This window comes from Poecilia reticulata, chromosome 5, assembly GCF_904066995.2.
Source record: "Poecilia reticulata chromosome 5, P_reticulata-male-v2, whole genome shotgun sequence".
Lineage (NCBI taxonomy): Eukaryota > Metazoa > Chordata > Actinopteri > Cyprinodontiformes > Poeciliidae > Poecilia > Poecilia reticulata.
The window spans coordinates 28,362,848-28,375,597 of record NC_088834.1 but is presented as its reverse complement, the minus strand read 5'-3'; the positions used below and the strand labels follow the sequence as shown (position 1 = coordinate 28,375,597).

The 12,750-nt window shown below is 40.4% G+C and overlaps 1 protein-coding gene across 18 annotated transcripts in view; it reads right to left on the bottom strand.

Moving 5' to 3' along the window:
- Positions 1-12,750, bottom strand: part of itpr1b (inositol 1,4,5-trisphosphate receptor, type 1b) — a 122,698-nt gene that overhangs the window by 53,007 nt on the left and 56,941 nt on the right. For all 18 annotated transcript variants that reach the window (XM_081607413.1, XM_008410435.3, XM_008410442.3 and 15 more), the window contains one exon: positions 10,141-10,325. In XM_081607413.1, the coding sequence (XP_081463539.1) occupies positions 10,141-10,325 (185 nt within the window). The remainder of the gene's footprint in view (positions 1-10,140; positions 10,326-12,750) is intronic.

Here is a 12,750-nt window from a genome sequence, read left to right as displayed (position 1 = left end):
TTACAAATTGATTTTAACGTTGGCATAAATATATTCACACTAGAAAGGACTGCCTTGCTTATATCCTTAAAATTGAAAAGTTGTTTGAAAAGTTAATTGATTTAAACGCAAGTTCAGTGTCAGTTTTTTTCTGTCCAGTGGCTAAAGTGCAGAGCAAAAGTATTCATACTGCTTTAACTTTTATGTGACAAACACAAACCTCAAAGTCTTTTTTGAGGGGATTTTATATCGGAAGACCAAAACAAATTTACAGACGGATACAATTCAAATTTAAATATCCTTGAATGCACATTAATATTTCATAGTGGATTCAATAATATGAAAATTTGGGCCAATATCAATATCAGATATCAGTGTCATGGTAGATGACTGATATTTATCGACATTGTATATATTAGATATATTTCACCAACTGTGACACCTGGGAAAAAAAAAAACACCACAGCTTCATCACCACAGCTACTTAATCTACCCACAATCCTGTGCTGCATCGCCATCACATGACCAAGCAAAAACCGCATGACCAACTTTCTCCTCTATCCCCATAAAACAAAACCGCAACAAGATGCAAATAAATATTGTTGTTAATATTAATATCCCGTTTTTATTTATCAGGCCGATACTGATATGTTAAAAAAAAATTACTAGTATTGGTCACTACAGATGTCAGTACCAATATATCACGGAGTCCTACAAATTAGTAGGGGCACAAGTAAAACAGTCATTGTATATGAACAAAAATGTAAAAATTTTGTACAATTGAAAAAAAGAGCATGTGTTTTTATTTAGACACCTTTGCAGCTCCTCCAGAGTTATCCGCATCAGCAGAGGATCCACCAGTTTGTCTATGGGAAGAGTGTTAGTCCCGCACTCTAGAAAACTATGAGTCACTTCAGAGTGGCAAGAAGAAAGCAATCGTTGAAATAAAGCGTCAACAAGTTTGGTCAGAATTTCTGGAAAGAATGACTGAGCTAAACACAGGGCAGTTGCGCAATACACCCTGTAAAAAGACTTAACGAGACACGGGTTCACCTTGAAGCAGCACAACAACCCTGATCATACACTCAGAGCTACAACAATAATTTAGATCCACATTCACAGCACCAAATTACTAAATATGTTGAAAACCTGCACAGAGCAAAGTTACCAATTACTTTCCTGCATAGCACATCAAGACATTATGTGACAGAAAATGAACAAATTCAAAAGAAAAGGCCCCTGCTTCCAATGTGATTAACCTCTCTAGACAATGTGTTCAGCACGTGCATCTCCCTAGTGCCTGTTGAGTCATTCTTAAAATAAGCTGTCAGTCAGCCAATTAGCCTGAGCTTTCTCCACAGGGAAGATTAACCCTCTTTGTGTATCACTACAGAGCCATTAAGGCCGCCGGGAGCTGTGCAGCTCCTGCTGTTGCCGGTCGTGTAAGCTCAGACCGACTCGCCACTCTCTCTCCTAATCTGCAAGATCAACATGGGAGGCACAGCGGGGACCTTCTCTCTGATTATTTAGCGCGTCTACTTTCCTCTCTGCTTCCTGTCAGATGCCACTCTGGCTCCTGGCCTCAACACGAGCCAGTTATGTAAGGCCTGTTTATACCATCAGCTATCTGGTTTTATCCGCCTCGGCAGCCCGACACCTCAGTGAGTGACAAAGCCATCTCTGTTCCTATTGGGTAGCAAAGCTTGGATACTCTGCCACCGCCCAGCTGCCCATCCACTGAGATCTACTCCTCGAAGCGGTCACAAGACAGCCACATATTACCGATCATTTAACGTGTCTTCTCAGAAATATGTACAGGCAACTAGCCAATCAAAGTCAGGGAAGTATCAAGTAACAAGTATAAAGTAAGCACAACCAGCTGCCCAGAAATAAGCAAACTTCCTTAAAGTGTGACATCTGAAAAAGAGCGATTTTTGGATGTGTTGTGGCAAAAGGAGAGCGGGCATGTTGACGGTGTTGATGCCTGGAAACACACTTTGCAGAATCTTTTTAAAGCTTTCCAAGAGGTGGCCGAGCCGTGAACTTGAACCGATCAGAGGGGGAGGGGGATCAGTCTGGGAAGGGGTAGCTGCGTGCCACAACAAGCCTCTCAAGTAACATTGGCAACACCTGTTTGCTCCCATGAGTTTCAGGGATCTCATGCAGTGAGAAAGTGTTGAATAGATGTTCTTTATGCAATGAGGAGCGGAGATGATATACTTCATTAGTCTAATAACAGAAACAGGCTCTCATTAAATAAGCTCATACCTACACAGTGTAGGTACATGCTTGTATGGATCTTTAGGAATGGTAATGGAATTTGATAAGGAGCGTTTGATAATAGAGTGTGTACAGTGTTTTGTTTTTTTGTCATTATAATTGAGACTTTCACTTTATAATGTAATCTGATTATTTGGAAACTCTTAATCAGTAATTCAGATTTTATCTTAGCCGCTCTTCAAATAGGGAAGACAAGAGAACAGGCGTTTCCTGTAAAGTGTTTTCCACGCTTTACCTGGAGCTGACACACAGACACATGGCTGCAGTATGTTCATATTCACACACGCACGCACGCACACACACGCATGCACACACACCTTTCACACTCCCCACAGACCACCTTGGGGTGCCTCTCTGGCTTCAGTATGCATAAAGCCCTAAACAATACAAGAGTGCCATACCTTCCTGCCGACGGCCTTCTCCGTGGACGATGGCTTTACAATTTCTAAGAGTTTTTAGCCATTTAGCAATCTTTGTAGGTATTTTGTGAAGAATCTTACAAGTGTACGTAATTTCTCACCGTGTCTGATAAATGTCACCTGCAGATACAAAAAAAAAACGGGTAGTTGGAAGAGAAACGATTTTCACTAAGTGCCGATGTCAACGGCAGCCAGTTTCAACCCTTCAAATGAAGTACGGAAGACCCTTCAGGCAGACAAAAGTCAGGAACGGAAACCATGTAGCTCAGAGAACAGACGTTAATGTATTTTGGCTCTAAGCCAATCAGTGATTTATAAACCAGCAGAAGTATTTCAAAGAGCCGTTGTTACATCAACTTTGCAGATGCCGTAGGCAGTGCCGGAGCTAGACTTTTAAAGTTGGGGGGCCAGAACTACATCTGGGGGGGCAAAATTTAAAATGTGTGTGTGCACACATATATATATATATATATATATATATATATATAAACTAACCAAACTGAACCAAATATTCAGTTTGGTTATTTAAAAAAATAACCAAACTGCATATTTGGTTATTTTTTAAGCCCCTCTGTCATTTGACATGTTATAATTAATACCTTTGACTGGCACACATGGAGACATGATAGACTTTTATGCAAAGAGTTCATCGCAGAGGAAACTAAAATCAATCAAATAAAATATCCTTTCTGAATATCATCTCATGGACAATGAACTAAATGCGTCTTTCTGACAGCTGACAGCGTGTTGAAGAGTTATGGACACCTTGGTTAGGAAGCTCTGTTTGGACAGGTAATTTGACAGGTAACAATAGTTCGGGTCGGACCAGAATCATTTGCCTGTCTAATGAGTTTACATTTAATGAGTTTGCAGCACACAGAGAAAACCTAAAGAGAATGTGATCTACTTATTGTAGTTTAAGTAGAGGAATAACAGCTGACTGTTGAGAGAGGAAAGAAATTAAAAGTGCAGATCCGTTAGGCAGAAACAAGCGCAGAGCGCTGGGCGATAAATGCGCATAAATGCTCCACAGTTACGCTCCAATTAATCACACATGAGATGACAAACGCAAAATATACAATATATAGTTACACTGCTTACGTTAATGTTTTAAAAACAAAACCACTAAAAACTTAACTGAGTTAATATGTCAGATTCCCTCCTCACCTCGTCTTGATAAAAACAGAGAGCAGTTCCCTGGTTTCTGTCCAGAATGTGATCAAGCGCAGCTGACCACTTGGTGCGCAGACAGTTGGTCCAGTGTGCGCAGACAGTTCTCTGTGCCACCATTGTGGCACAGAGAACATCGTGGAGCTCATTATTAATCATTATAAGAACAATATCTGTCAGAGAATCATCTCTGATCTGGATGCTTTAACTGACCAGAGACTTTGGAGCGTCTAGCGCAGCTGATCTGCTTCTGCTGGTTTTTCTCCCGCTGAGGGAAGTGATGCGGGATCAGGAAACGATCAGAGTTCTGTCGTCTTCTAATCACGTCATTTTGTGAAATGTTACTTGATTTCAAAAACGTTCTCGCAGAGAAATAATAAATGTTTCGTTTGATGACTACAAATTGGAAATAAAATGATTTTTTTCTTTGACGGACAACGAAAAAACTCCTGCGCCACCTCTGATCCAAACTACGAACATTGTCAACCCCTCTTCGGTTTTTTATCTTTTTTGTGGAGGATCAATAAATAACTTATTGGTGTTTTACCATCACCACCAGGTATGAAGTGCTTTAGCCTTTGAGTTGCAACCACAGCGCAGCACAACTGAAACATCCAGGAGAAGAATATCAGCTTGTTGTTATGACAAAGGAGGCTGGTATCGCGCCTGATCTAAATCTATTTATTTATGTCACATGGACTTATATAAAGTTTTATACATTTTCTTTTCATATATTTATTATTGTTTTTCTTCTTTAGATATTAGGTTGACTATGATTCCAAATAATGTGCAGGAATAACCTGGTGCTGTTACGTCAATCATCTGGGGGGGACACTGGGGGGGCCAATCAGATGACAGGGGGGGCACTGGCCCCCCTGGACCCCCCCCGGCTCCGCCACTGGCCGCAGGTCTTCTGGTTCTGGTCTGCTGTGTATCCCCAAACCAGAACCAAACATGCAGATGCATGGTTCAGTTTCTATGTTCTACTAATCTGAAAACTGCAAAACTGCTGAAACACTCAGTTGCTTTAAATCGAGCCCAAAAAGCAACCTATTTAGAGCTGCCTTTGAGTAGCAATGAGTGGAAAAGTGATCATTATATTTGATGTGTATCTGCTGAATCAGTTTGATGATGGCATTTGACAAAATATAACATTTATTGCTCGTTTCATCATTGACTTTCCCTGGAAGAGCTGGCCAAAGCAGCTGGGGCGGGGGAGGGAAGTCTGGGCCTCTGCCCAGGCTGCTGCCTCTACAATCCGACCACAGATAAGTGGAAGGTAGAGGATGGATGGAGGTAGAGTTGCATATCATCAGAAAATTGCATTATTGCTGAAATATCACAATGCTGACATCTGTTCAAATGATTCCACATTTTCCTTTCTTCATTTTTTTGTCCCCACAATTAAAGTAAAGGGTTTGTTCAAGGTAAATGAAATATAAAAGCTTTAATGGTTATGTCATTGCTTTATAAAGTTTATTTTGTTTTTTGCTTCTTAATCGACCATTTGAAACATTTGTGCAGCATGTTCTACCCACAGGAACAAAGATGAAGAAGAAACCATAGCAACCAGTTGTAATAAACAGAGTTTTGTACGAACATTAAATGTGGATACTTTTGAAATTGTGATACATTTCAATTATGAAATACAGAAAAAACAAGTGACAGATTGTCAGGCAAGTAAAATCAAAGAGGAATGAATAAATCAAGATCCGGGTTGCTTGTTTTCTTCTTGAGGAGTGGTTTTAATCAACAGCTAATGATGTCATTTGTTGCTAAATACTTGGCGGATGCATTTCAGATGCTCGTTATCCTCATTTTAACAGTTTAGTCTCAAGTTATAGATGTTAGTCGCTGCCATTTCCTTCCAGCGATAAAAGCTAATTACACGTACCCTACAAATCACAACATTATGAGGAGCAGCGCTCGCTAACGGCCCATCTTTCATGGTGATTCTCAGCAGCTTTCACAAATTCCTTTGAAGAATGGCCCCCGAGACGCTTTCTTCCTGTCTCAGTGGGATTTTTTGTTTTTCAGTGAGAACTGCGGCGGCGACGCGCTTGGCTGAAATCAATCCGTCACCCTTCCGAAGCAAACAACCGGAGCAGAGTTGGCAAGCGGGTGTGAAGTGGGCGGAGCGTCACGAGCGGCGCTCCATTATCGCCAAACATTTCTGCTGAAACTCGCCGGTTCTGTGATTCTAACACATTTTGTCACAGGATGTGGTGGCGTGAGCGGTTGACTTGTTAAAGGCTGAGGGATGGTGGGACGGGGGAGGGGTCTTCGTCTTTAGCATCAAACTGTCTAATGAAACTGTCTTTTTTTTTTCCTGCCTCGCCTTCAATTTCTCACCGTCTGAACACTGGCCTTGTTCACATGAGCGGCTTTTTAAGCACGCCACAATCTCTGCACACCTGTGAAGTAAATAATTTGGCTGCTTCCCTGTAATGCTTCTGGGTTGGACGCACAAAATCCAGTTAGGCAGGTTCCAGCGACATGCCTTCAACCTTTACCGGTTAAATCCCAGCTGGTCACATTTCACAAGCTCAATTCTGGCTCGTTTCAACCTGAACTCAAGCTCTCACTTAAGCTTTCTTTTTTTATTTTTTATTTTTACATCTACTCTGTCGGTGTGTAACAGAGATAGAGTACATCATTGTTTTATTAGTCTTTATTGTGCTTTCTGCTTTTTAATAAAATTGACCATTTGAAGCATCTGTGCAGCATGTTCTACACACAGGAACAAAGACGAGGAAGAAACCGTAGCAATCAGTTGTCAAAAACAGTTTTGTTTTGTTTCCCCTTACCCCCACATCGCTTTTTGGCTTGTTTACAACTCCGGTATTGCCCTGAAAACAAATGACCAGATCGCTCGCAAAAATCTGTGTTTTCCTACTGTTTTTTCCATTCAGGCAACAATGGGGCCCTCTGTCCTGAAAGCGGGCATGCAACCAGTTGTTGTGCAAGACAGGAAAATGGGATGGATTTTTATTTTACTCTGGATTGCAGATAATGTTTATACAAAGCTCGATTGTAGCACGATGTTGTTCAAGAAAATATCAATTAATTTCATGCACACACACAACGTTGGTAAATTTTTTCAGTTAAACAAAATGCTGAACTTTTCTGCAAAACATCCTGTAATATACATGCAAATCATTTGTGGGCAATTATTTTTGATAGTCAAATCACTGCTTCAAATGAAACCTTCCTTGATAATCTACCGGGTACATTTAGAAAATTTTCATATTGTTGAAGACCAATAAGGACACTTTTTTTAATTTTACATCAGAAATGTTGTACTAAAATAACATGCCATGTGCTGTACAGAAAATGAGTTCTTTTGCATCAAATTCTGCTTCAATATTTGCAGCCAGGCTGGTTTTGTTGAGCTCAGCTTTCAATCCGTCACCCCTCCGAAGCAAACAACCAGAGCAGAGTTGACAAGCAGGTGTGAAGTGGGTGGAGCGTCACGAGCTAATCTCCTCTCTCCCTTCTTCTCCTCACAATACCACATAGATTCCTAGTCTATGAGGTCAGATTAGAGTTTGTTGGGAAGTCTAATAGTGATTTAATGGTCAATAAAGGAGGAATTTGTGCTTTAGGAAAATGTGGTCAGGTCCCACATCACGCTGCAAAATGACTTCAGGATCATAAAGCTCATCAGCAGTGAGCAGTTAAGCTGGGCGATGTGGCTTAAAAATAAAAATCTCCAATTTTAAATTGATTTTTTTCCCCCCTCGTTTTCTTTTCTAATGAAAAATATTACATAAAATATTTTTAAAAGTGGCTTTGTTTTTTGTTTCTTTTTAATCATACAAAGAAAAAAAAAAAAAGTGGAACAACACTGCATACCAAAACGGCTCTGCATACTCGAGCCGAACTGACAAAATTAGTTCTCGTCGCAGCCAAGTGACAAAAATCGCATCGTTCGACTTCTGTCCGACCATGCTGGCCCTTAACTAGTGTGCACCAGATAGCATCTCAAGCCCATGAGATTGTATCTGGTGCACATAAGATAATATGTGGTGTGCAGCAAAAAGTATCTGCTGAGAAGGTTTTTTAAATATCTTATTGTCTCTCTGGGGGTTCTGGTCAATCACTCCTGGGACTTGCATGACAGACTATTAGGGCGAGACTATGTGAATTTTATGACTAGATGACTACGTTATCTAGTCATAAAATGATCAGAAATAAAGTGCAATTCTACCAATAGAACATTTTAATTTTAAGAGAAAAAAAGTGGCTTTAAGGAGAAAAAAGGCTTCTATAGAGTTACCAAGATCTGACATAACCAGCTCAGTCCGAGTGGTTTTCTTTGAAACAGATTCAGTCGTTTGCTTAATCGATCCAAAGTCGTGCTACCGATAATAATTTGATGCTGACGTGTCAAAAAATTAAATATTTCCTTATTTGTAAAACTGATGCCAAAGTATGACACTCAACATTCCTCATTTAACTTTTTTGTTACTTTTCGTGTGGAAGTGTCTGTAAAATTGAAACTTTATTTTTATAATATTACAACTATATTCTCATAACATTACAACTTTATTCTTGTAATTAAAAATTAAATAAATTGTAGCCTGGTGTTAATATTCTGCAATAGATAGAAGAAGCTGTAAATGGAAGAAGTGGTAAAGCACGCTTTTCAAACAAGATGTGCGTGCTAACATCGCTCTGGCCTGTGAAAACACAAGAAGTGCATTGATGGGGGGGAAGAAAAAAAGAAAAAAAAATTCAGCATTTTCCAAAAATAAAATCTTCAAAAACCAAAATTTCAGCAAATTTCTGGATTAACAATCCTTTTTGATCATCCATCATTTTGGAAAAAAAATCTAACTTTTTGTAGAAATCATAGAATTTCAATAGTTGCTATAAACAAAACGAGAAATAAAAATAAAGAGTTAGATTTAAATGAGTAAAATATTTTTTTGATTATATTATTTGAGCTGCATGTGGCAACACCAAATTCTAATATACGACTTCGCTCCAAAATACAGTAAATATCTGCTGTTGTTGTATCGAGGTTCCCGATCACTCAGGTCTTCTGGTTCTGGTTCTGCTCTGCATCAGGAGAACCAAACATGGAGAAGCAGCATTCAGCTTCATATGATCTACTACTCAGAAACAAACTTCCAGAAAACTGCAAAACTGCTGAAACGCCGAGTTCCTTTAAATCAGGGCCAACAGTCCACCTGCTTAGAGTTGACTTTGATTAACAGTAACTAGAATATTGATCAACATACTTAATGCATATTTGATGATGGCATTGAACAAAATAATGTTTATTGTCATAATTGGTAAATTTTTTATGAAGTAAACCAAATTTGAAATGACGTGTTGCTGAAAAAAAAGGCATAAAATGACAGTCAAGTCCTAAAGTTTCACAAAAGCAAGTCAAAGATCAGGCTGCAAGAAGTGGTGTTTTCTCAAGTCGCACCACAGAACCTACTGAAACCAAGTCTGTGGGTTGGATCTTTCACTGCCCTCTTCTCATCAGCAAAGCATGACCCAGTTAAGATTCTGGCAGGAATGCCAAGCGGCCTGAGGCGCTGGGCGTCACTCTTCCAGGCAGCGTTGCAGCTTATGTAACCGGGAGTAAAGCCAGCGTACACCTAAGGAAGTCAGGCCCCGTCAGGTAACAGCAACATGCAAATGGAGAGCGCATTATGCAAGATAGCCGGCAACATCACACACACTGCACAAAACCACAAACCAGAACGCCCTGATAGATGGTTTTACGAGCAGCACACAAACACGCACATGAAGCATGCACAGACACACCGGTGCAGGCCAGCAGTACACCCTGCGATGGTGAAATGATTTCATTGCAAACAGTGGCTCTCTTGTCCTGAAAACTTCCGTCTGCCCAACTCCCAGAGAGTTAGGGTTGCCTTGGTAACCCCTGGCGAACCGCGGGGAAGCAATGATGTGTTTGTCTGCACAGCTTGGAACTTTCCCAGAAATCCCGTGTTCATGCTTTTGTTTTTGACTTTTTTTTCCCTCCACCACAAAACAAAATGTGAATTAAAAACAACAACAAAAAAAAAAAACAAGTCAAGATACTTTCCTACACCTGGCTGTAGATTGGCCACAATATTTTCTGAACCTGAAAGGTGTGTGCAGCAACGTATCCGAGTTCAGATTCTGATCGTGCCTTACCAATTGGAATGCTTCGAGGAGTCATGTTTTCAAAACACACGAACACACACACAAATGCTTAACCCCGACTGAAACGTCACACCCACAGAGAGTTGGCTGGGTACGCAAGAACTCGGTAACCTGCGCTTACCTGGATGACTGTGTTTCCGCCCTCTAGCAGCGCGATGGCCAACAGGATGCTCTCCTGGAAGATGCGGTCACTGGTGGCGTTCATGATGAGGTCGATCACCAGGTCAGAGGCTCCTTCTTTGTCGAGGTGGCACTGGACCTCGGCCAGACTCAGCTCCCCTCGACCCCCGATGCCGGAGCTCACCACTAGAGGCGAAGAAGTCAAACTCATCACAATCCACATCTCAACATTGTTCTATTAACCCTTCGACAAAGTTTGTACCAACAATGCACTGAAAAGTAGCTCATTTAATGAACTCAGCAGTGTTTGCTAATTACTGCTGGCTAGTCTTAAGGAGCTGAGTGGCGGTGCTAGGTTTTGGATGCCTGGTTGGTTGCCAATGGAGATAAAATGGTTTTTCAAACATGCATTAAAAACATTTTGTCGAACATTTTTTGAAAACGTACATACAGTGGCAGTTTTTTTATATGGGCAGTTGCCCAGGGCGGCATCAGAAATGGATGGGGCACCTAAGAACGAAAAAAATAAATCCGTAAAAATGTCCACTAAAAGAGTTTGCAACTAGTGGAATACATGTGTAGTGGAGTAAGTTTCACTTATTTGCTTTTGAGCACTGGTCAGCATTACCCGTTTCTGCTTTAACAAAAACAAAAAACAAACAATTGCTTGCATTGGTGGGGGTGCAGAAGAATTAGGGTCTTGCCCAGGGCAGCATTCCCGCAAGAACCACAACTGAGTACATATTTATATTTTACACTGACATACTGATCAATCTTGATTAATTACTAGAGTGTCATTAATCTGATGACATTTTTTAATTGATTGTCTTGTTTACACATAATCTTAAGGGAGCGGCACACATTGACATTCATTAGTTCCGAGTCAATTCTTATTTTGGACTATGTTTCAATAAGCTTTGCACATCTAAAGACTGAATTTTATGTACTTTTTCTCCCATTTATCTTTGAAAAATTGGGTAAAGTTCCATCAAATGTGATGAACAGCATCTCTGAATAGATGGACTGCCCTGTATTTCATCTTTAGCCATCATCCCATCAGCGCTGACCACCCTCCTTATCCCATTTTTGCTGAAGTGAAGCTGTTCCATGGCATGATTCTGCCACCACCGGAATTCACAGCGGGAAAATAAACTTGCCCCTCGGTTTTCATGATGCTGTATCTTCACTTATGTTCTCCGATAAACCTCTGAGACCTTCACAAAATGTCTGCATATTATATGAAGAGTTGTTAAATTGAAAAGAGGAGGCTAAGAAATGGATCTTTAGATTTCCATTTTTCAGCTCCTTTTTTTAAACCATTCATCATCTTTCTCAATTTTAATTGTCAGGCACTAGTTTATGTTGGCAAAATCCAAATAAAATAGGTTTAATTAGATTTTATATGTTAGCCAAAAATCTGGCCAACAGTGCTTTACATTCTAGTAAGATTAGATCAACTTGGAAAAACCACCAACAGTTGACTTTAGTACATTGATATCGCTAAAGTCGACTTTAGCGATATCAATGTGCTTTTAAAAAAAACAGTTGACTTGTGTTATAGTACGATTAGTCCATATGAATGTATTTTTTTCTCTTTTTCACTATAGTCTTCTGTTTGATGCTGTGTGACATTCAGTTGTGTTTTTTTTGTTTTATTCTAAGATTCCTGAACAGGTTGTTGTTGAAAATGAGAATTTGTTCTCAACTTATCTGGTTAAATAAAACGAAAACATTTACACCTGTGGTTGTAATGTGACAAAACAGGAAAGAAGTTCATGAAGTGTGAATATACTCGCAAGGCACTAAAAGTAAGAAACGAAACAAAAGTTAAAAGAACGGAATAACCAGATAAATGCACGATCAAAACAAATAAGGCAACATGTGGTCGCTTTATTAGAGGAGGTTGCAATTAAATGATCTATTTGGAGTGGAGGTTTACAGACTGTGACTCATGCGTTCAGACGCCACACACGAACCACAAAACTACAAATGCCTTTAATCCACAGAGGTATTTTAAGTCCCACTGCTGCCGCCATCCGACGCACGCAGCGGAGAGAGGAACCGGTGACATAACGGCACCCATCAGAGCCATCTCTGGCTGGGCAGGCGGGCTGAATCAACAACGCGTCCCGTTCTGCACGGCGCTTGGAACGCCGATCTCCTGGCAACAACACGGCCAGCGTCGGGCCAAGGAGAGAGCCTTGAGAAGGCTTAAAAGGAGCGCAAGGTCACTGGTGTGAATTAGGACCTCTGTTTTCTCTGTGCGTTACAGATGAAATGATGCAATATGAGCCATTTTATTTGAGGTTAGCCTAACCACAAAAGGATGACTGGATGGCAGTTTCCCCATGCGTTTGCGTTCTGTTTATTCATCCGAGAATCTGATTTGTGAAGTGAAGAAAATGTGTGATGTTGATCGGCAGACTCGACCCACAGTCTGTTCCCTGCTACCCACTGGAAAGAGTCAGCATTATCTGTGTCTTTTCTGTGTAATCTGTGTAACCGACAGCCGTTTCCGACATGAAACGACTCAAAACAACTCTTTGATGTCAAATTTTCAATTAATTTCCTTTTCAAATTTACTCAGGGAAAGCCGGTTTTGAAGCACAAA